The sequence below is a fragment of the Ovis canadensis genome, chromosome 19 (genome assembly GCF_042477335.2).
Source record: "Ovis canadensis isolate MfBH-ARS-UI-01 breed Bighorn chromosome 19, ARS-UI_OviCan_v2, whole genome shotgun sequence".
NCBI lineage: Eukaryota > Metazoa > Chordata > Mammalia > Artiodactyla > Bovidae > Ovis > Ovis canadensis.
The window spans coordinates 60,275,999-60,297,928 of record NC_091263.1 but is presented as its reverse complement, the minus strand read 5'-3'; the positions used below and the strand labels follow the sequence as shown (position 1 = coordinate 60,297,928).

Sequence of the window (21,930 nt, the reverse complement as noted above, 5' to 3'; positions counted from 1 at the left end):
CAGGGGGTGGGAAACAGCTGTGGGCAAAAAGAAAGGTAAGCATTCAGATCCACGATAGAGCCTTGAAATCTGACCATAGGATGTACATGCCTGAAATGTGGATATTTTTTCTGGATTCTCTGAGCCAACATCAAGCTCCAGGTCCACATTAAACTTCAGTTGTCATGAACACCATCTCTGCCAAACATAACACGTGACTGCACCGATTTCATAAAATGATTTTAATAGAATAGTACAAAATATGAACAAAAATAAATAATTTTTATCTCATTTCTAGCCCAGCAAATAGTACACTGCACGTAAAACTGGTCTACGATGCAATTTTCCTCATTTCTTGTTTGCCTCTGAAATACAGAGACAGCATGTTAATTAAATCTTCTAGATTAAAATTGATACATTTTTGTTTTTAAGAAAAAAATACCAACCTTTAATCATTCATTTTTTTTTAAAGTTGGCTCACAAGATGCTGTTTCTCTAACATAAAATATTATCCAGTCATCAGAGTTAAATATAGGGGCTGTGTGAACAGGTAAATTAGAAGGTTCTTTTACTCAGTTTTAATTCCTGCATTGCTGTTTCCAATATTAAGAATGTATTTCATTGCCTTACTTTCAAGGTATAGCATCTGCATCTGGCTCTCACCAATCCACAGAGAGGGGAGAGTAACAAATACTTTTAAAAAAAATAAATATTTTAGAAGTCTATTTTACAGTGCTAATACAGTATTGCAGACCTATGCCTTGGGGTGTATTTGCATTATATATATACCTTTCAAGTTATTAGTCCCTTTTCTGGCTGTCTCTATTTACATTATGGATCACTCACTCTTCGGGGGTTGCTTTTGCTAACGATCTCTAGGAGTCAGCCCGTGACAGTCTCTTTATTTGGAGTACTTGTGGTAACATGTCATCTTTGATGATTCTGGTGGCTTGAATAAGGTCTTACAAAAACAAATTGATAACTGTATTGGAAAATAGAACAAGCAGAGGGTTTGCATGGCCTACTAAACAGTGCCGGTCTCAGGTCAACAGCTCAAAGAACTGAACAGATACACTGGACTAAAGCTTAAAACAGTCTTCCTTTTACTTAAGCCCATAATTACTATTTTGAACATAACTCCATTCGCTGCTGCCTGTATATAAATTTTTTTGCTAATTTTCCTGTATTGGGAAGATTTTGAATGCAGTCCAGGATGAGATGGAAAAAAAAAAAAAAATGCTGACACTCCTAAATCGAATATATGTTTTTGCAATAAAGAACACTGGTCAATATACAACTGAGGAAAAGCTGAAACAGATGTGAGTCCTAGAACCACAAGCGTTTGAATTTGCCCAGAAATGCTATTTTAAACACTCTATATGTTGGTCTACTGTTTTTTGTGGAATAATGCATTCTTGGCATCCTTAAAAGGTTTCAATATGTTGCAAGGTTATCCAGAAAGAAAAAAGCAAGGGGCTAACATATCAACTTGTGCGTCGCGGCCCAGACTCACCGCGCCTTCAAGAAGCACAAGGGCCCGTATTAATTGCACTTAACACAACGAACCTTCAGTTTCCTTCCTTCTCTGCAGATCGAGGCTTGCTTTTCATAAAACTGCTTTCCAAGGGGCACAGAGACACTCCATCCACAGAAGCTCAAGTCAAGTGGCACACTAGCTGCAGTGCTGAACCCAAATGCGCTGGTTCTGCACTAAGATTCTCTTCAAGGATAAAAGCATGTGCCTTTTCAGTTCTTCTTGGAGATGCTACGCCACCAACACGCTCTAAAACAATTAAGCTACATGCATAATGCTCGAAGAATGTGAGCAATCCCATAACCAGCTTTAAGCCATCTGCTTGATTTTTTTGAGGAACATATATAGGAAAAGAGAATTCCCCTTTTGTTCTGTTACATATAGAAATCTTTTGAAGCTCCCAAATAGTTTGGTTTTGGTAAAATTCTCCACTCTTCTAACATGTAGTCACCCCTAAACTATCCCTCATGTTTTCTCAAAAACTCTCCACATGAAGTATCTGAAGGACAATTGAAACCACTTACCAATATACAAGTAATATTTTATTTTATATTCTATCTTCCATTTGGCATAAGCCTTTCGAAGTTTGTTTTTGAACCAGTGAAATATACAAATCACACAAGACAGACATATGTACATTAAAAGTACAGAATAAAGGCCATAGAAGATATACATAATATCTGAATGACAAGTAGAATATTTTACATTAAATAGTTTCTTTTAAAAACTAGGATTGTTAAATTCAACTCTCTTCATAAACATGAATCACTAGAAAGGAACAAAAAATCTGGTTTAGCAAATAAAAAAAATTACTTCATGGTTTTTGTATAATAAAAACCAAAAAAGTGACATTTCAAACTAATTAGTGCTTTTTACTTTCAAGATCTTTTGCTTGCAATTCACTGCAGCTGGGGGCAGGGGGAGCGAATATCCTTGTGCAATAAGAGCCACAGGTGGCCGGGCTGACCTGAGGGCCACTGAGCCTGTGAGGGCTGCAGAACATGTGTCTTCCCAAACTTCTAAAACAGCACAAGTCTGAGATGAGAACACAGGTGATGGTACTCTTTGCAAAGAGGTGTCCTGGTTTTTTGTTTTTGGTTTTTTTTTTAACTAGCTGAAGATGTTGCGAGCTGAATATTCCCTAGGGACTCGGTACAGGTGCCCTCAGGTCTAACGGGCACCAAGTTCCACCCTGCAAAGTGAACAGAGGAAAGAGAAACACTGGCAGTGTGTCCTCTCCATCCCCACCTCTGCAGTGAACAAGTAATGCCCTCTCCAGAAAGGGTGCAGAAAACGAGGCTGGACAACCAGGGGACGGAGCAGGGGAGACAAAAGGAAATCTTCAAACCACCATGCCCACAACCAAGACCTTCCAGACTCCTCAGAAACACAGCTGCCTCGAGATGCTCAGCATGTAATGGCATCAGGGCCACAGCCCGAGCTCAGCTTAGAAGCCGTCGGGGAAAATCCCACTTAAATTGCAGTGGAGGACCACAAGGCTCTAGGCCGAAGAAATAACCCGAGTAAACTGGAACCCAGATCACTGGCTGCGCCGATATAACTATATGTATATTTATATATGTGTATATATATATATATATGTTATGTACAAGAGACTGAGCTATCAGGTACCACTGAACCAACTGTTCAAGTCCACTGGGAGCAGTTCTCGGGACACCTGCAGAGGAGCGGGAAGCGCCAGTGGAGTCTGAACACAGGAGCAGAAGGGAGAAATGCGGCCACGCCTCCGTGACGTCCATTCGCCAAGTGATGTCACGAACACATAGAAAACTGCTGTTCCTCGAAATAAAAGTGGTAGGGGGAATAAAATCCCTACGTAGCGAGCTGTTTTCCAAGAGGAGCTCCTAAGGTTTCATTCCCTGTCCTACAATCAGAGGGGACCCAGCGGAGCTCCGCTTGGAAACGCGGCCGCAGCGCAGCAAGGCACGGAATTGGAGGGGGCGCAGGGTCAAGGAGGGAGGGCGGAGGTCACTTTTTTTCCCTCAGCTAGGTTTTCTGCTTTGGTGCAGGGCTGAACTGCACACAAGTACCTTGAAGTTCGGGTTGAGGATCTGTGAATGGAATTCATGTGTTATTTTCATTATTATCATTTATTAACCAAGTATCCCTAAGAAAATTACAGTATATTTTCCTTTATTGCCAAGCCAACCTCCCTGCCCTTCTGCAAACAAAATGTCTGGTACCAGAATCATCCAGGGATCCTTTTCCAAGTGGATAACCTGATTCTCACAACAGCTTTGAATGTTAAACCAACTGACTCAATATAAGGAGTTTTTTGTTTTTTTAATATCTAGGGCGTCTCTCCCTGCTCCCCAGGTTTCAGTAGCTAATAGAATGGACCAGCTGTAGACGGAATGCTGGAGGACAGTGAGACATATGATAAACCTTTCTTGAAGGGATATGAGATTCTTGTTCTTAAATTTTAAATACATTTTGGAAACATTTCAGGCTGGCAGCCCCTGGGAAACAGAGGGGTGGGGTTCTCATTGTTTTGTCTGTTTCTCAAGACCTTCCGGCTCCCCAGACCGAAGAACTCCTTTTGCTCACCGCTGCTGAGTCACGCATCACTCCGGGCCACCTCCTTGCAGTGGGGTGCTACCTGTCTCATGCGATAGCTGAGACAAAGAAAACGTTTCCTTGACCTCCAGATGTGCACACATCTCAGCAAGGGCATGTTTTATTCCCCCCCCCCATCCATTATAGCATCAAAACAAGTCTTGTCTTACCTTTTCAAAGATCCACAAAATAAATATTTTCTTGGTTCCCAACCCCCTTATTGCCAAATAATAATTATAATATTATTAACCACAGAGTTCTCAGATGGGAACGGGGCGGGGGGGGGATGGTTCCGGTTGCAACTCTTAGGGATAAAAAAAAAAACATTAAAAAACCAAACAGAATCACTGTACTTTCTATAAATAAGTGGGTCCTGGGAGCGGGGCCGGGCGGCAGGCAGGCGGCAGGGCGCCGCTACTTGCAGACGAACTGGTCCACGACCTGCGTGCACTTCTTGCACTTGACGTAGCAGCACCAGTGGAACTTGCAGTGGCAGCGCTCGGTCTGCACCGTCTTGAACTGGTCGTAGCCGCGGCCGCAGCACATGAGCTCGCAGCCGTCCATGCCCTCGGACGTCTTGTTGCACAGGCGGCCCTGCGTGCCCAGCGAGCCGGTGCTCTCGTTGCGCACGCAGTAGTCGGGGCTGGGGTCGATGTAGACCAGGTCCTGGGTGGTGGGCGAGTTGAAGCGGCTGTTGACCTGCACCAGCTTGCCCCGGCTATTGAGCCGCATGGCCGCCGCGCTGTCGTACTTCTCCTTCAGGGCATCACCCACCTTGCGGAAGTCGGCCAGCTGCAGCCAGCACGTCTTGAGGCTGCACGAGCCTGACACCCCGTGGCACTTGCAGGCCACGTCGGCCAGGCTGTACACCGTCTGCGGGGAGAAGGGGATAGTCAGCGGGGGGTGCCCTCATCTGGGAACCCAGACCCTTATCACCAGCTCAGTCCAGGCCACCTCTCCCTCGTCCTCCAGACCTGGAGCCTTTTGTGGCCTTCTTTAAAAATTAGTCTGCAAAATGAATCAGTTCTTAGCCCCTCATTGTTACACATCATCATCATAAACTACCTGGTTTTGAATGGAAACAAGAAACAAAACTGTTGCCTCGGCTTCTTTTTTGGAAGCAGGAGACTGCTGTCAGGTGACCACCTGGACTCCTTCAGCAGCGGCCTGTGAGGGAAGAGCTCCACCGCCCGTGTCTCAGAGAAGGAAAGGGAGGCCCAGCGAGGCGTGCTGCCCGCCCAACACTGGGAAGGAGGGGCCGTGACTGGAAGCCAGGCAGGTGCCCTCCAAGCTCACGCCATGGGTGCCCAGCTGGTAAGTGGTCAGGGTTCAAATCTTTCCTCACTCTTTCTGTTCCTACTGCCATGGGGTGAGCCCTGTCCTAACAGCCTCTCCACTCTCATCTCACCAAATCCTCCCAGCAAGGTTGTAACCTGGGTGGGACTGGACAAGGGCCCAGTGACGCAGAGAAGGTAAGCGGCCCAGACAGTCACACAGGCTGGACAGAGGGGGACCAGGCCTGGATCTCAGGTGCCTTCCCTCCTGCTTCCTGCACAGCCCCTATGCTCTGTGCAGGCTGAGCGCGTGCACCCCGGACCCAGGCGGACACAGATTCTGTCCTGCCCCTGAATTTAGGCAAGGGCATCACCATTCCCGGCCTCCATTCCCCATCTGCAAAGGGCATTGTGGCGGTGCCAACCTCACGGCAGTGTTACAAGGGTGAAACCAAGAGATGCTGGCTTGAGGTACTGGGTGGGCAGGATGCAATCAGTAAAGCTGGTCTGCAGGGTGACGAGGGCATGGTGCTGGGCCCCTGCCAGTCCCCTGGTGCTGCAGCATGGGTCTGGGGGTGGCCGCTGCCTATCTGCAGTGCCAGCTGCCCGGTGCTGTGCCAGTGAGCCTCCCGAGCTGGCGTGCTGCTGGCAGCGGCCTGTCAGGACCTGGAGGCCGGAGCCGTGAGAGGCAGCTCCTGCCCCAGCAGCCACCCTCTCCCTCCAGGGCTTCAGAAGGGGCTTTCCTCAAAGGGGCTCAAGCGAACCCCCTCCACATGAAGGGTTTCAGGCCCGTGGCTAGTGTGGGAAAGGGTCCTGCAAATGTGTTTAACCTTCACTCCCCTTTGAGGAGAATCTGAAGCCTGATTCTCTTTCTAGGAGTCTAATGCCGTTTCCTGACCCAGTGTCTAGCTTTCCTCCTCTCACCCCTACGATCCTGGAGGAAAACCGTCTTCTCTGTAACCTCATCCACCAGGATCAAGCATAGTTCACTGCTCCAACTATAACATTTCCAAAAAACCTATGTATAAATGCTCATGTTAAATGAAATTATATCAAATGTGCTTTTCCCACTCTCTGACCCCACCTGTCTCCCCTTGGAAGTCCCTTGACCTGCTCTTCTTGGTTGCTAAGCTCCTGTGATTTCTCTCCATGAGAGAAACCTAGGAAATCCCCAAAGAAGGCTGAAAGCACCAGAGAGGGACACGGTGGGGCCCGAGTCAGCCATACCTCTGTCCTGGAGGCATCTGTGGTCTGAGACGCTGGGCGCCCTGCATGCAGATTAAGGTGATGTGTGCTGGGTAGAGAACAGGACCAAGGTGCTAGGCTCCTGAGACAGTGGGGTGGCCGTGCCCACTCCAAGGCCTGGGCCGGCTGCAAGGGGCAGAAAGTCCACCCCTGGTACAGGCACCCCAGCAAGGGGGAGCCTCAGAGAGGAGTGGCCACACTCCCCTGGAGCAACCATCTGACCCCTCAGGCATCACAGGTAAGATTCTGCAGAGTTGAGTCCTTCTGTGATCCCCCACATAGTCAAGATCAAAGTTGAGAAGAAACAGGTTACCTGGAGGGATCTGGGTTCACACACTTTCCCATGTGCTCTGCTTCATTAGGTCTAGGGACTCAGTTATCATCAAGCACTTACCACTGGTTGACACTGAACTCAGCCCTTCGGTTGAGCCTTATTAATTAGAACTCAGAAGTGGCCAACTGTTGATAACAAGGTTCAGTCTATTGTATGACCCCAGTGAGTCCTTACAGCAACCCCAAGCGACAGTGTTAAAGTCCATCTAACCGGTGAGCAGATGGGGCAACGGAGGCTCAGAAACAGAGCAGGGTGTTAACCTAGATTTCTTTAATCCCCAAACCTGCAGTCCTTTACCCCAGAGCTGCAACGCCTTAGTTTAAGGAAAAAAGTGCCTGGGCTGACAGCTCCATCCCCTAATTCTCTGCCCCCACCTGGAAGTGGTTCTCCAGTCTCAGTTTCCCATCTTTCACGTGAGGGTGTGCGGCCGGGGGCTCTCAGGTTCCTTCCTGCCCCCTGGATGTTACTCTGTGATTACCATTCCTGTTCCTCACCCCAAAACACAGAAGAGTGAGATATCTGACCAGAAAGTTCCTGGCACCCACCTTGGGTTCTCTGAAAAAAATAATGGTCCTGGTTTTCAGTGCTGCCAAAATTAGGAAAAGTTTTCACCCCTTCATTTTAAAGCAGCCATAAAGTGCCATGTGTTTAACCGCAGGAAAAAAAGGTCTTTTTAACTATTGTGAGGGAGCTTTTCACAGCCCCACCAGGGGAAGGAAAGAGTGAAATGGGGGATGGGGTGGGGAAGTGGGCTGCCTTGGGAGGACTTTCTCTCTGGACACTTCCGAGGCCCTCTCTCTTCCCTTCCAGGCCTGATCGTCAGACCTACGAAATTCCACCCCGTTGGGTAGAGAGTTTTCCTAGAAAAGCTCTTTTTACAAACCCTCAATCCATCAGGCCTGCTGTCGAGGACACAAGGAGGGGCACAGGGAGGGGAGGAGGTAACCCGGAGCTGGGCGAGGGCTTGCTCAACTGGGCACCTACTGAAATAAATAACTCCCTCTCCCCGACTTAATCACAGCCACAGACTTGTTCCAGGGAGGAGGGCTGCGAACCTAAGCAGCATGTTTAGCTCTGGCCTGGCCAATTGCACTGGGGACTAATTAAAGAGGCGGAGAAAGATCTTTCTCAGGCCACTGCCGGCGCCCCTTGGCTGGAGCTGGCCAGGGCGGGCTGCTTCCGCTCCAGGAGGCCTTTCTGGGGTGTGCACCCCTCTCCAGGGAGGACTGTGGGGAGCTGGCTGAGGGGAGTGGAGGGACAGAGAGGAGCAGGCAGGGGGGAAATAGACCGGAAAAGCTAGGAAGGGAGGCGGAGACAGGAAGAGAGTCGCAGAGACACAGGGAGAGACGGGAGCCCCGGCCCCTCCCAGACCCGCGGCGGGACGGGACTCACCCGGCGGCCGGCCTCGTTGTTGTGCAGGTTCATCAGGATGCGTGCGCTCTCGTAGGAGCCCTTGGCGTGGATGCGCTCCCGCTCGCGGGCGTCCACGAACTCCTTGGCGAAGCGGTAGCCGTAGTCGATGTTGTCGCCGCAGCCGCCCCACAGCCAGTCCCGCGGCAGGTCCTTGGGGCGCGCGGCGCGGCTGCAGCCGCAGGTGGACAGCTCGCCCTCGCGGCAGGCGCGGCTCATGGCGTTGACCACCCCCGCGGCGCTCACCGCGTACGTGAAGGCCGTCTCGCGGCTGCCTGCGGGCGAGGACCGGTCAGCGGGCGCCCCCGACTCTGCAGCCCCGGACGGCGAACACCTACCCGGCTCCTAGAGGGGGAACTAGAAGGCCCCAGGACCCAGGCCCTCCGCCCCAACACGCAGAAACCAGCCAGGAGGGTATTAACACCCACACACCCCACCTCTGCTCTGCCATTTCACGCAGAGCCCAAGGCGGGATGCTCAGAGATGGATTGTTCTATACACCTCTTCTGAAAATAACCCAAATGCCTAGGAAAGAAGTCACCAAGGGAAGAAAACACACAATTGGGGTAGACTTCTTGACACGTATTTTAAACATTTGTTACTATTTTCATTCTGAGTGACCCACAGCACAGGAGCACAGAGGCTCAGAGCCACTGAAAGCCCTGGGCCCCCAGGGAAGCCACACACTGCAGCCGCCCCTCCCTTCCCGCTCCTGTGGCCCCACTGGTAGTAACCTGGCTTCCCCTTCCTCCATTTGCAGCATCAAGTCTGACTCAGAACAAGGCTCCTGACTTCCCCAGAGGATATTTATCAACCGGTTCCTAGAGAGTTACAAATGAAACTCTCGACTCTTCTCAGTTCCGAAGCTGACCGGCCTGATGCTTCTCACTCAAGAAGGTGAGTATCTTACTTGCATAACAGCCTGCCGCTCTTTAATGTCAGTTCTGCGACTCTGCAGCAGCCTCTGACTCCAAGTGTCAGGAAGACAACGCAAAGAGGGGGAAAATACAGTCTTCAGGAGAAAAGAAGAGAAAGGTTCTCCTTCCCTAAAACTTGTAAAGAATATCTCCCTGCCAAACAGTTCTATAGGAGCCCTATTTGTATGGAGAAAAACGGAGGTGAGGATAGACTATCTTAATTTCCAGTTTCCACTTGTACCCAGAGACATTTCTACATGGGACAAGAAGTCACTTAATGAAAGTGTCATACTATGAGGGAGAAGGGTTAATACCCGGCCAGCTGAAGCTGGGCCTACGGGCACGGGGTGATGAGGGGGCCTCATTTTCCTCAACTATAAAATAAGGGTATTGAATTAGTTGCCCAGGGGGAAAAGGCCCCTTCTGACACTGGGATCCCTGTACCAGGATCAGTTTCTCTTAAAGAGCTTTTTTTGGTGGGCGTAGGGAATCACAGCAACAGCTGACCATAGTACTCAGGGGCCATCCTGCAGGAGGGTGGCTCTGCCAACTCGGGGAATCTGCAGACTGCCCTTCCTTTGAGCTTCTGCCCCTCAATCTGTGACCACTTGTGATTTCCCTCTCAGAAATGGCGATGGCTCTGATTTACCAAACCTTCCCCCCCCCCACATTGTAAAAAATGAATAACTTGAGGAGTGTGCTGGTGGTTGGCAGGAGGATCCAGAAAGTTCCTGTGGGGGTGTTCCATCTATCTAGTTGAATTAGCAAGGCAGAGAACATCAAGGGAGTGGTGAGAAATGAGGAAAGCAGACAGATCCTAGGGAGTGATCTGAGGATTAACACTGATAGTACAGAAAAGCCTGTGGACGGGAGACTCGTAGAGGTAGCTTGAGGAAGAGAGATAAACCATCCTCTGGAGACAGAGGAAGAGAAAAAACACTGTCCTGCATACAGAGAGCATCAAAGGGATTTTATACAAAGCACGACAGTGCTATTCTTGACCATTTTCTTTTTTTGACCCAGAAGTCAAACCTGGTAGCAATCTCTAAGCTAGCTGGTCACTGCAGGGAAAGCGTCAGCACGAGAAGTGCTCTCTGGCTGCAGCGTGGGGACCCAGTCCTCCTGGAAGCAGCAGTGCATCCGGTGACAGCTCCGCCCTGAGAGATCAGCCTCTCCTGTCCTCACCCTCTGGGGACGGCGCCTTTCTTACACATCTTTTCACAGCAGGCAAACAAAGACAAGCCGGAGACAAAAGCTGGAAGGAAAGGCTAGCATGATGAAAAATGAGGAAGTTTTCATAATGAAGAGGCGACTGTGTACAGCGCCTGGACTGGCCTCTCGAGAATGTAGGTGAGCGCTTGGGGGTGGCAGCCTGCGTCTCAGACACTGGCCCCATCATAGGGTCTCTCAGGGAGGAGAGCCAGCTTCCACGTCCCTGGTGACCTCCATGCTCTGCAGTGGGCACCCACACACTTCCCATCAAAGGTGTTTCAAAATTTCCCTTAGCTCATTCTCATCTAACAAACCCTAAAGTAGAAAAGTGAAAATGAAGGAACTTTTCCACCGTTGGGGTGGGGTTCATGTTCCTCTTCCATAAAAATCGATTGAGTTTTCATCTCTCTCTAAGGCCCTGTGTTCCACCATGAGCCACCCTGCAGCAGCTGTCTGCTCTGAGAGCTCGGCCACCTGAGGACCCTTTGGCGAGGGGGCCTCGGGGATGGTCGGACCCAGGAGGGCTCCCTCCTCTGGGGCCATCACGAGTGTCCACTCCTGCCTACTTCCCATCAACCAAGACGGTGCCACACAGCTAAGGACCAGAGAGTCGACAGGGGACAATTAAACACAGGCCTTTGTACCAGGGGTTCTGCTTGTTCCCTGAGGAAGCAGGCTCTTTGAATCTTGGACCACATTTTAAATAAATCTTCAGCAGAGCTCAAATCCACTTAGCAAATGATAGCTTATTCTGAACATTTTGGCCCCAAACAGGCTACATACAAAGAGGATCTTAAATCAAAGCTGTGTTCCAGTGACTATACAGAAAAACAGTTCCAATTGCTGTTTTCCTTCCTTGTTACCATCAGAGGTATATGATTTTCACTAACTCATACACATGGGGAAAACTCCCAAAGTTTGAGAGGAAGGCAGATAGAGGGACCACATAAGGCAAAGGTGAAGAGAAAGCTGAGAGGTTACTGTGATATAGCTGACAAAGATGTTTTTGGATCACTCACAATATCATCAAAATGCAGGAGAATTAAATCTTCACTACACCCAGAGTTAACCACATAAGGCAGCCCATATTTGGGGAAAACTCCTGTGTTCCTAAAGCTTAATTCCTAGATTCAGGTCCCAGAATATGCATTAGCACATTTTAATCATTAACAGGAAAGCCTTAGGAGGCTCTGTAGGCTGAGGCTGCAGACCGTTCTCCCATTCAATTAGAGGAACGGCTTCCAGTCCTGTATTATTTTAGTTTATGAAGCCACTTGGCTCAAACATCCACTGACAACTCTTTTTTGTTCTCAATGAATGCACTTTTCAGGGTTTTTTTAAAAAGCATTTTATCCATCCGTGACGGACATTAAGCCAACTTTTTATCTTCAGTCAGTATAAATAGTTAATTGCTTTGATAAATTGCTTCTTATTTTAGGAGTCACTGCAGTCATATTAATTATATGGGCTTGTTTGCATAAAAGTAAAGAGACCAAAAATATTCACTAGCAAACACACACAGGACCACATCTGTCAGACTGTAGCCTACGCTATTCAACCAAACCAGAGGCAGACTGATTTTCCAAATTCTTTGCCTTTAGCCCAGTTTTAGTGCCACCTTCTCCCTGAATAGAATAACAAGTTCAACAACACATTTAAAAATAAAGAACTGGACTGTGAAAGATATATTGAACACTTCTAAGTTTCCAGGATGCCCTTTGAAGCAGGTGTTCTTATATCAATGGCCAACACAAATGTAAACTGGATCACTTCTAATTAAAATTCTTCCTGGGAGTAAAAGTAAAGTGTCTAACATATATCTCGACAGATAGCTTTAGGAAATACCTGTATTAGGAAAATTAAAACCTTACTTACATGCTGCTCATCCAGCATTCTGCAAGATGGCAATTTTCAGTTTGATGTCTGGGCCATCTGAATTGTGGCTTAGGTTAGGAAACTTCTAACAGTTAAGAGTTTTGAAGTTTAAGGACAGAAATGACTCAGCTTTCCCCATCTACTTTTGTGAAACCAAAATAAGTGTTCTGGTACTATTTTACACAAAATGCTTTTTAGGAAAATTAAGTGATCAGAAAAATGAAGGTGTAGTTGATGCCCACCCCCTCCTGATCTAATTCAAAAGGTCCAAAACTTATCATTAGACATCTAGAGGACAGGCACGAACACAGCCATAATGACAGAAGTCCCGGGCCGCCACCCTGCTGGAAGAGTCCCATCAGATGAAGCTCTAAGTAAAACACTAGAGACGTTTCCTAGGAGAAGAGTTTCTATGTAGTTAACAATATCTGAAACGATTTCCTACCGATCTGCATGACCCTGCCGAAGACAGAGGTGTTATCCACGGTGCTGCAGTTCCACCGCCGGTGTCGAAACTGATACTGGCACTCCTTGATGCCCGTCTTGGCGCCCTCTCCAATGTACTGCATGTGGTCCTGATACAAGTGGCAGAGTTTCTTCTGTCCTTGGGAAAGTCCTGCCAGTTGGCTGCAGAGAGGCTGCGCTCCTATGATATATACTTCTGACATCTGAACAGGGTTATTCATACCTAGCGACCTAAAAAGGGGGGGAGATGTGCATTCAAGATTTACGTGAACTCTCAAGGTGGGCCCCCTGAAAACATGTCAGCAATACAGAAGTTTAAGCACACAGATGCTTTTTCTCTCCTGCTTGTCCTCATGACAAAGTATGAGACGGGCTTCATAGAACTCCTCTGTTTAAACTCCACTCAGAAAACGGAGGCATTGTATAGCCCCTATCCCGCCATCTGGCTTCTCAGCTAGAGTTCTCACTCCCCTCCTTGCCCCTTTCTGCCATATACCTGAACCAAAATTTCTGATATTCCACACCAGAAATGGGGTAAAAGGCAGTTGGGGGGGGGGGGGATGGGCGTCTGACGAGAGAAAATGACTCACTTTGCCCCACAAATTGGACCGATCTGCTTGAAAATGTATGAATACCGAAAGCAGACACAATTCGACACGGGTAGGAGATAGCAGTTCCTTTTGACTGATGGACGAACAGGAGGACAAGTATACAGACGGAAGAAAATTCACCCTGTTCTGGACGTTTTAAAAGGGCTCCTTATGTGACTGTGAGGGACCCAAGACAGAGTATCCGGGGAACAGAAGTCATGTTTGACAGAAAAACACTGTTCATTTACAGTAAAAAAAAAAAAAACCAACCCAGAACGCAGTCAAAAATAATCCTCTAGATATAATGCAGTCTACCCTCTAGGCCCCTACCAGCAAGAAACCCGCATTTAGGGACACTGAACTACTCAAGATAACCTCTTTTGATTAAATTTCAAGCCCCCAGTACTTCCCCACTTGGAGTTTAGCTATCTTCCTAGTAACTCTGCCTACCTTAGACCCTGAAAATTAGTAACCTCAAGTGACAGAAAATAAGTGTTGGAACTCACATTTACTACCTAGAGGTAGCAAAAAGCACATTTTATAGATGGGCTTACAATTATTAGAGAAGTGAATTCTGGTTTCCCTTAATTACATGATGTACTACATAATATGAACCTCAAAAAAAACACAAAAGTTAAATTTATAGCTTCTATTCCCTATGGAGCTCAAGATAAGCTTCACAGTGTTAAAAATTAGCAAAAATCTTAATTCACAAAATTAAATTTGATTTAAAGATACATTATGTTCATATATACACATATATAAATATATATAATATATATATGTGTGTGTGTATATTACATAAATGCACCCAAATTCACGACTGAGAATACTGCAGCATTTATTATACAATACAAACGCATCTTAAAGTAAAAGAATATGCATATAGGATAAACTTACCACCAAGAATTAGCTTCTATTACAACCTGGGCGAAGGAGAGAAATATGGCCAAAGCCATTAGGAAGAACTTGGAAGACATTGCCCTTGCAGCCGTCCCCCAAGCAACTCCTGGGCTTAATATTCCAATCGACTTCTGGAGAGGGAAGAAAGGAGCAGATGTTTATTGCCTCTCAGATAATTTTCAAGCATACAAGTTTAAACAACGGAAGCATCCGGGATCTCTCAAGTTTACTGTTGATTGACTGCGCTTCTCCTCCGTGAGTTTTTTGATGGCAAGATATAGGCAGTTTCTTTTTCCAAATTAATCCACCCACGCAACCTCACCAGGAAATCTGATTTCGCTGGGATCCTGCGCGCGGGGCACGCCAGCGATTACAAACATGTCTCAATGCTGTTGAGTCAAAGCCCCGGTGCCAGGCGCTGCCTCCTTCCTGCTTGCTCGCGTCCTGCACCCCCTCGCTCCCCTCTAGTTTCGCGCTGTGCTGAGTCCCTCCTCGGGAATTCACTCGGGGACCCGCTGCCACCCTCGTCCTCTCCCCGACCTGGGCCGAGCAACAAGTGGAGCCGGAATTAATTCCATGGGCGAGAGGAGCGCGAAGGCGAGTGAAGCGCGCCGCCGGCGGCTGCAGAGGAGGCGGGGTGGCCGGCGCGGGGGTGGGGGGTGGGGGCAGCACGCGGGAGGGAAGGGCAAGGGGTGGGGGGCGAGGCCCCCGGGAGCGGCGCGCGCGGGAGTGCCCAGCTGGGAAATGCAGCTCGGAATTAACATCATCAGTTTCATAATCAGTTTACGGCCCGCTCCGGGGCTAGCCGCTTCCATAGCGGGCAAGGCAGCCTGGTCTTCCTTAAACCGCTCTTCGGCCAGACTGGAGTGGGAAGAAGGGGATGGGGGTACACGGGGCATAAGGGGATGGGCGAGCTGCTCTCCCAACGCAGGAAACCGGAAACCAGTGCCCTCTCCCTGCCTTCGGCCTCCGCCTTGGAGTGTATCCCAGAGGAGGGATACACCCCCCCAACCCCAGTCGTGCTGTCCGAGGAGAGGGGCTCCCTTCCTGGCCCTCCCCACAGCACTCCCCCAAAATCTGATCTTCTCACTCCCACTACCGCTCCCTCCAGTCCCCACTTCTAGCAGCTGCCACGGAGAAAGGGGAAAGGAAGCCGAGGGGACTCTAGTTTCCTTTGGTCCTGGTCTGGAGTTCATCATCTCGCCATCGGGGCACCTTTAGCGTGGTCTTGAAACTCCGCTACCCAACCCTCCAGCCCAATTCGGACGCGGTTGGGTCAGTCCCGCAAGATGAGAGTACAGGGCGAGGCCCGGGCCGGGCCGGTGCGAAGGAGCCCCCGGCTGGGCCAGAGATGCGCTGGCTCCCGCGCCTCGGCCGAGCCCCTGGCTTCCAGGGCGCAGAGGGCCTCGGCAGCAAAGGTTCCCGTCGTCAAGAATTTCGGGGGCCGGGGACGGCCTTGGAGGTTTCCGCCGCCGTCCTCCCCACTGGTGACTTCTCCACCTGTAGGCGGCGGCGGAGCGAGACGGCGGCGGGTGGGAGGAACGGCTTTCCAAATCCCTTTTACATCTCTGATAAGAGTAACCCTGCCGCGCTGCGCCACCCTCGGCTGCCAAGGGAGCCCCTTCCTCGGAAAAGGAAACGTGAACCTCCTCCAGGCTGCAGAAGGGCCTGGGCTGGAACCGGCACCAGGAAAGACTGGGGGGACCGAGGCAGCGGTGGAGACGCAGAGGGGCTGAGGAGCGCGCCTCGGCTTTCCCTTGCCAGCCTCCCTTTTGGCCCGGATTCCTCGGGGCTTCTCTAGAGGAAATGCTTATGCGGTCCTCAGTGCCCGCCACCCAGGGCTCCGCGCCCGAGGTCCACTCATCCCTAAAACGTCGCAAAGCTGGGGGGCGCATGCCGCAGACGAGAAGCCTGGGGTTTCCCCAGCCCAGGAGAGAGAAGGCTCGGTCTTCCTCCCCACCCCCGCCCGAAGTGTCAAGTTTCCTCTAGGGGAGGGGGTCGCTCGCGAGGGCTGCCTTCTCGAGCGGCCCAAGCTGCGAAGTCAACTCTCTCCATCGGGGGCCAAGGCCGCGCGCGTGCACACACTCATACACACTCACACTCCGGCACATTCACACACTCACTCGTGCACAGACACACACGCTCTCCGACGTGCTTCCCAGGCGGAGGCAGAGACCGCGCTGCGGGACGCGCGCACTTTTCCAGCTTTCCGACGGGCGGGGCACGCGGGGCGGGGCGCGGGCAGCGCAGAAATTGATAACAGATTCCGCGGATTACTGCGGATCTCTTTGTTAGAAGAGAAGCCACACAAACCGATCCCACTCTCGGCCCGACGACCTCGGGGAGAAGCCACTCGTTCACAGAACTGGGGCCAAAATGGGAGCGGGGCAGTTGGCTTCCGCGACGCGGGTCTCTAAGCCCAAGGCTGGGAGTAGGCCGGAGGTATCCCGAAGGGAATCTGCCGGGAGAGCCCGCGAGTCGCGTCTCCACTTAACCCGCGCGCTTGCCCGGAAACAGCTTGGCCCTCTTCCCGCTCCAATCCCCCGTGCAACCCAGAAAAGGCCCCACAAGTTTTAAAGACTGAAGGAACCCACAGCCAACTCACTGATACATCGAACTGTAGAGTAAACGTCCCTGCCTGTTTACCAAGAGAACTGACCCAAAAAGAGGACAAAATAAGACCTCTCCGGAGACCGTAACACGCAGGGTAGAAAGTTCTGGGCAGAAGCTGAATTCACCGAAGAAAGACCAGGCTAAAAATTCTGAACAATTTCAGGGTCCGAGAAAATGGACTTTGTAAGGATACTTTGAATCTGTTTCTAGTGCGCGTCAGAGAGGAGGGCTGCGGGCGTTTGAGAGGTTCAAGCGCCAGGGAGGGGGGAGGTGGGGGTAGGGCGTTTGCGCGCCCTTGCTTCCAGCCCCAGAACAGACCCACGTAGAGTCGGCTTATATTGTCTCTCCTCCAAACCCTTCCCCGCTGGATTAAAAGTGTCCCTACCCCTTCTTTATCAACTGGTGTGCGGGCCGAGAATCCTCTAAACTAGAGGACTTTGGGGGGCGGCAGAAAGCCTGGGAAAGCACGCCCAAGTCGGAGGCCAGAAGCGCCTAAAAAGAAATTCCCTCGAGGCAGGGAGAAAATTCTTGCCCCTCAGCCACTGGCGCTACCTCACTCGGTCTGGGCAGCCCCTTCCACTTCACGTCCAGCCCCAGCCCCCAGGCCCTAGTCTCTGGAAGCGGAAATGATGGAGAAACTGGGAGAATAAATTAGATTGACCTGGGCTCGCGGTGGCGAAAAGCACAGGAAACTCTTAAGAATCCCAGCTCTTAGTGGGAGATAAATTTTGTTTTCCCCACTTCAATCTCTCCCGAAAGCAAGGATAGAGAGATGGAGAAAACTGCAGGAGAAAAATTCAGGGGGAGCCACAAAGTTGGGGAACGCGAGGAGAAGCAGGAGGGGATGGTGGGCTGAAAGGAGGTCCATTTTGGGGGAGCCCAGGAGGAGCCCGCGCTCCCCCAGGCCTCTAGCCTGGAGCAAGAGAGCCGGAGCTGCCCCTAGCCATCCGGATGTATCCACAGCACTGAGGGTCGGAAGGGGTGGGGGAGCCAAGAGAGGAGGTGGAGGAGGGAGTTCCTTGAGCCCAAATCAGTGCAAGGAAGGTGTGCGGCTTCTGACTGCCCTGACTCAGAAGGGACACCAAGTCGGGTGCCAAGGAGTCTCCGAGGGAAGGACAGTGGCCAAGTCTCGTTCTCTTGCCGGCCTCACCTCATCCATCCTCCGACAAGATCTCCAGACTGCAAGGCAACTCTCTCTCTCACACACACACGCACCTGGGGGGACCAGGGAAGAGAGGGAAACATCACTTCTACCTTCCCCAGATCTCTAGGCACAGCCTCTCAACTCTGTCCCAAAGAACTGTAAGAGAAAGGAAATGACAGAAGGCTTCAACACCCATTTTCCAGAGGTGGTTTCAACTCCACTTTTTAATAGACGAGAAACTGAGGCCGAGAGCGAAAAAGAAGCGCTGGTCCTCGGCTACAGGGTGAACCAGTGAGGGTCTCAAGACCAGACCCGAGAGTTCCTAGGGGGACCCTCCTGCTCCTTAATGTGCCCGGGGGAGAAGGGGTACCAACCCTTCTTCCATTCGCCCGAGCCCCATTCGCTGGGTCGGACACTTGGCCCCTTACTAATGCAGCCACGCAGGGCAGCATGTCCTCTGGAGGCCTCCGAGGGGCCTTCCTGGGAGAGTGGGACCTGGAGATCCGAAGGGATGTTCTTGTAAAGCCAGAGGTGGGCGGAAGAGGCGAGCAAGCTGCCTGCCCAGCCAAGACACAGGCTCCAAGATGTCCTACCTCAAGGCAGCCAACAGGGGGCAGCCGGCACCGCACAGCGAGAAAGAAACAGGCAGAGGACTAGCTGAACTCCGGCAGACGGTGCTAACCCCTTGTGCACCAGAGCGCTCGGTTGAACGGAGGGAAACGCAAGGGACTGTGACCGAGCCTCCTGGGGAGGAAGGGTCTTCCTTTGTGGCACCGGTCCTGGCTGAGGATTTAATATGTGCAAGACCCGAGAACAACTGGCCCTTCACTCTCCACAACATGCAGGGCACAGATCCACACACTGGGACACACAATGTCCACTGCCTGCACACCCTCGGCTCCCCACAGAGTTTGTCTAGAAGCAAAATCTCTGCATCTGGCCGGAGTAGCCTTGAACGTTGGCAGGAGGGCAGTGGGTGAGGAGGTGTGATCCCACCACTGACTCCAAGTGACTTCCAAACATCGAGCTGTCCATCTAAAGAAAGACGGGAGACGAGAAGGGGCCCCCATGCCAGACTGCGATTGGAGAGTAAAACAGGCCACGGGGTCTCCAAGTTGTGGGTTTTTAATAAACTTTTTGGGGGGTGCTTTAGGAAACATCTGAATTCCAATCCCAAAGATATTTTCTAGAAAACTTAAAAGTGGAGAATCAAGAAAAATGAAAATAAGGATCGAAGCTTGGAGGACAGAGAGGAAAAATTGTTTGGAAAATAGCTAGTTATACTGCAGGAAATGTTAACTTTTCGTAAAAGTGAACTCTCGGTGACCCTCGGAGTGTGTGACTCGGCTTTAACATACAACTGACAATTAAAACAAACAAGAGTTCACAAACTGCCCCCCGCCCGCTCTCCCAACCCGGAGGCCCAAATGTTTCTAAAGGACAGGGAGGATTCCGCGCGGGGGGCCGGGGTGCGCTCTCCCAGTGGACCAAATTAGAGCAACCACCGCCAGCCCTCCCCACCCCCATCACCGCTGCAAAGTGCGGAGCTCACCCAGTGGCGGCTAATAATGCTAATAACAGGACCCCATCCCAGCGCCAGGGTGCGAGCTGGCCCTCTGCCAGGCACTCTTAAAGGCACAGGGCCTGCTGCGCTTGGGCTCCCCGGCTGCGTTGAGCCGGCAACCTGGCCTCTGGCAGCAGAGGGCGGGGGTACGAGGCTCAGGAATAGTCGGCTCCTGGTCGGGCTTCACGGTCTCTCAACCAAGGAGTCCCCTTCCCCTTTCTGAGCCCCGGCCACCCACCCTCTCGGGGTCCGCGCCAGTGGGCGCTTGGTAAATATTTATTGAATTGAATCATTATCCTGTTACTGAAATATACATAGTAAGCTACCCTTGAGTTTCTCAGGGCAAAAGGAAAGTCGTCTGCGGACCTCTCAGTTTTTCTGCGCTGTCTCTACCCCACTTTTTCTCCAAAGTCTAAAAAAGTTTGCAGAACTTTTGGTGGGACAAGAAGAGGTCTGTCTCCTGGGAGACCGAGGTAGTGCACGGGGATGGGGGGAGGGCGAAAGGGTAGGGGTCTCTGCCAGCTACGCGGGGGGTTCTAGCGTCTCCAGAGGTAGGAGAAATGGAGGGGGGTTAGGGAGAGGTGGGGGGGAGGGGTCAGTTAACTTCCAAAAGAAAACAATGTAAAGAAAAAAAGAAGTGAGGAGCCTCGGCGGCACAGAGAACACCTACCTTCATTGCGAGGGGGAGGGGGGCGCGGAGAGGAAGTCGCCACCGGAGCCGAAGAACCGGAGCGGCGCGTCCTCGTTAAGCCTGAGGAGACGATCCTGCGCAGAGCTGCGGCTTCCTCCAGGGCTCGTCCGGCAGGCTCTGGGGACTGGAGCCTAAGCCGTCACTAGCGTTCGAGTCTGGGTGCCCGAGCCAGAGTAGCGCTGGGATGCGCGCGGGAACCGAGGGGGCGCCGAAGTCCGCCTGCCAGCAGCAGGAGCAGGGCCCGGCCGGCGCGCAACAAGGGAGCCGCGGGTCCGGCGAGGGCGCGCAGGCGACTGTTCCTCGGCGAGGCGCTCCCTCTCCAACGTCCATCAGCGACGGCGGTAATTAGGGCTTTCCAACCCCAAATGTGGGCGTGATTGTGCAAAAGACTTTACAACAAATAATAAAAAAAAAATTCTTCACAAGAGGGTGAAAAAAAATGCCCCACAACTCAACTCTGGCCCGGGGCGGGGTGTGGGGGAGGTGATCCCTGCGCCCAGGTGCCTCCGGTTCATTCACACCAGGATCCTGCACTTTTGGTGGCTCACGCCTCCCGATCGCCAGCTCCTCCTCTACGAGTCTGAGTCTGTGGCCGAAACGTCTGCTTCCAGGCGCTGATCCCGCGGCTGCGAGTGAGTGTGTGGACGTCTGTGTACACACACAGACACACACCCAAACACACCCCCGACACACACGCGCACTGCAGCTTGGGGGCCACAGAACAATCAGACGCGCACGGTTTTTTCTCCTGGAGATGCCGCTGAAAACGCTCCAGTCGTCATCCGAGCTGCCAGAGTCAGCGCCAACTTTTGTCCTTTCATTTTTAGGGTTTGGCAAAAAGGTGGGAGCAAACTGGTAAAAGTCGTCCCTGAAAGTTCTGCCTCTGGTGGGTTCGGGGTCGACGCGCGACTGCCCCCGGGGGAGACACCGGTTCCCCCTCCCTACGCTCTTCTTTCTCTCTTCTGGTTAGTCCCCCTCTCTTCCCCCGCCTTTCCAGGGAAAAGGGCGAAGAGGCGCGAGGGCCAGGGGCTTCGCAGAGGCTCTTCAGCTCCGGCGGTCCATGGCCGGCGTGGCTGCCCACCTCCTCGTTTGGCGCCGGGGCCGGAGGGGCGGGAGAGCAGGCGGCGGGCGGCGGGCGGCGGGCGGTCGGGTTCCGGCAGCGGCGAAGGAGCTCACTCGGCAGAGGCTGCACGGAACCGGACTCCGGGTGGCGGAGGCGGCGCCTGGGAGCTTGCAGCAAACTTCCACGCGATCCTGCGCCCCGCAGACAGACTGACCGACCGCAGGGACCACGTCCCCCCCCCCCACCCCCCGGCCCTCCTGGCCAACTGCCTCCTCCTCTCCCTCCCTCTCTCCGGACTCCTCTTTCCCCTGGTGTTCTCAGAGAAAAAAAAAAAAAAATTAAGTTGGAGAACCAAAGGCGGCTGGAAAGAAGGGGCGGGTGGGCGGGGGGGGGGGGGGGTGGATGGGAGAAAAAAACTAACTTTGCCTTTGCGCATGCGTGGTGAGGCCGACCTATGACAAACTCCGCAGGATTTTAAAGCCGTACCACAAGCTGGGGTGCAGGGGGGCGTCGGGATACACTCCCAGCAGGAGCCCCCTC

General features: G+C 51.6%; 1 protein-coding gene and 1 long non-coding RNA gene across 5 annotated transcripts in view; one reads left to right on the top strand and one right to left on the bottom strand.

Annotated features, from left to right (window-relative positions):
• Positions 1–12,282, top strand: part of LOC138424504 (uncharacterized) — a 66,402-nt gene extending 54,120 nt beyond the window's left edge. The window contains exons 3-6 of one of the 3 annotated variants that reach the window (XR_011250818.1): positions 5,215–5,404; positions 9,114–9,250; positions 10,495–10,620; positions 10,898–11,208. This is a non-coding gene — a long non-coding RNA (uncharacterized lncRNA). Of the gene's footprint in view, positions 1–5,214; positions 5,405–8,048; positions 8,768–9,113; positions 9,251–10,494; positions 10,621–10,897 lie in introns of those variants that run through there. The other 2 variants (XR_011250817.1, XR_011250816.1) reach the window with 2 other exon arrangements.
• On the bottom strand, positions 3,606–21,668 carry WNT5A (Wnt family member 5A). 2 transcript variants are annotated; one of them, XM_069561580.1, is made up of 5 exons: positions 20,307–21,668; positions 14,313–14,446; positions 12,803–13,053; positions 8,336–8,628; positions 3,606–4,963 (listed from the first exon to the last, which is right to left on the bottom strand). In XM_069561580.1, exons 1-5 carry the CDS (start codon positions 20,310–20,312, stop codon positions 4,505–4,507), a joined length of 1,143 nt encoding a protein of 380 aa, XP_069417681.1. In that variant the 5' UTR covers positions 20,313–21,668; the 3' UTR covers positions 3,606–4,504. The 2 variants fall into 2 exon arrangements, with proteins under 2 accessions (XP_069417681.1, XP_069417682.1); XM_069561581.1 differs by lacking the exon at positions 20,307–21,668 and adding an exon at positions 14,856–14,941.
• Between the last annotated feature and the right edge of the window lie 262 nt (positions 21,669–21,930).

Coding starts and splice junctions, on each gene's coding strand:
- WNT5A (XM_069561580.1), bottom strand. Junction 13,054..14,312: donor ATAGAAGCTAATTCTTGGTG/GTAAGTTTATCC, acceptor CCCCCTTTTTAG/GTCGCTAGGTATGAATAACC. Junction 8,629..12,802: donor CGGCAGGGTCATGCAGATCG/GTAGGAAATCGT, acceptor CCTCGCCCGCAG/GCAGCCGCGAGACGGCCTTC.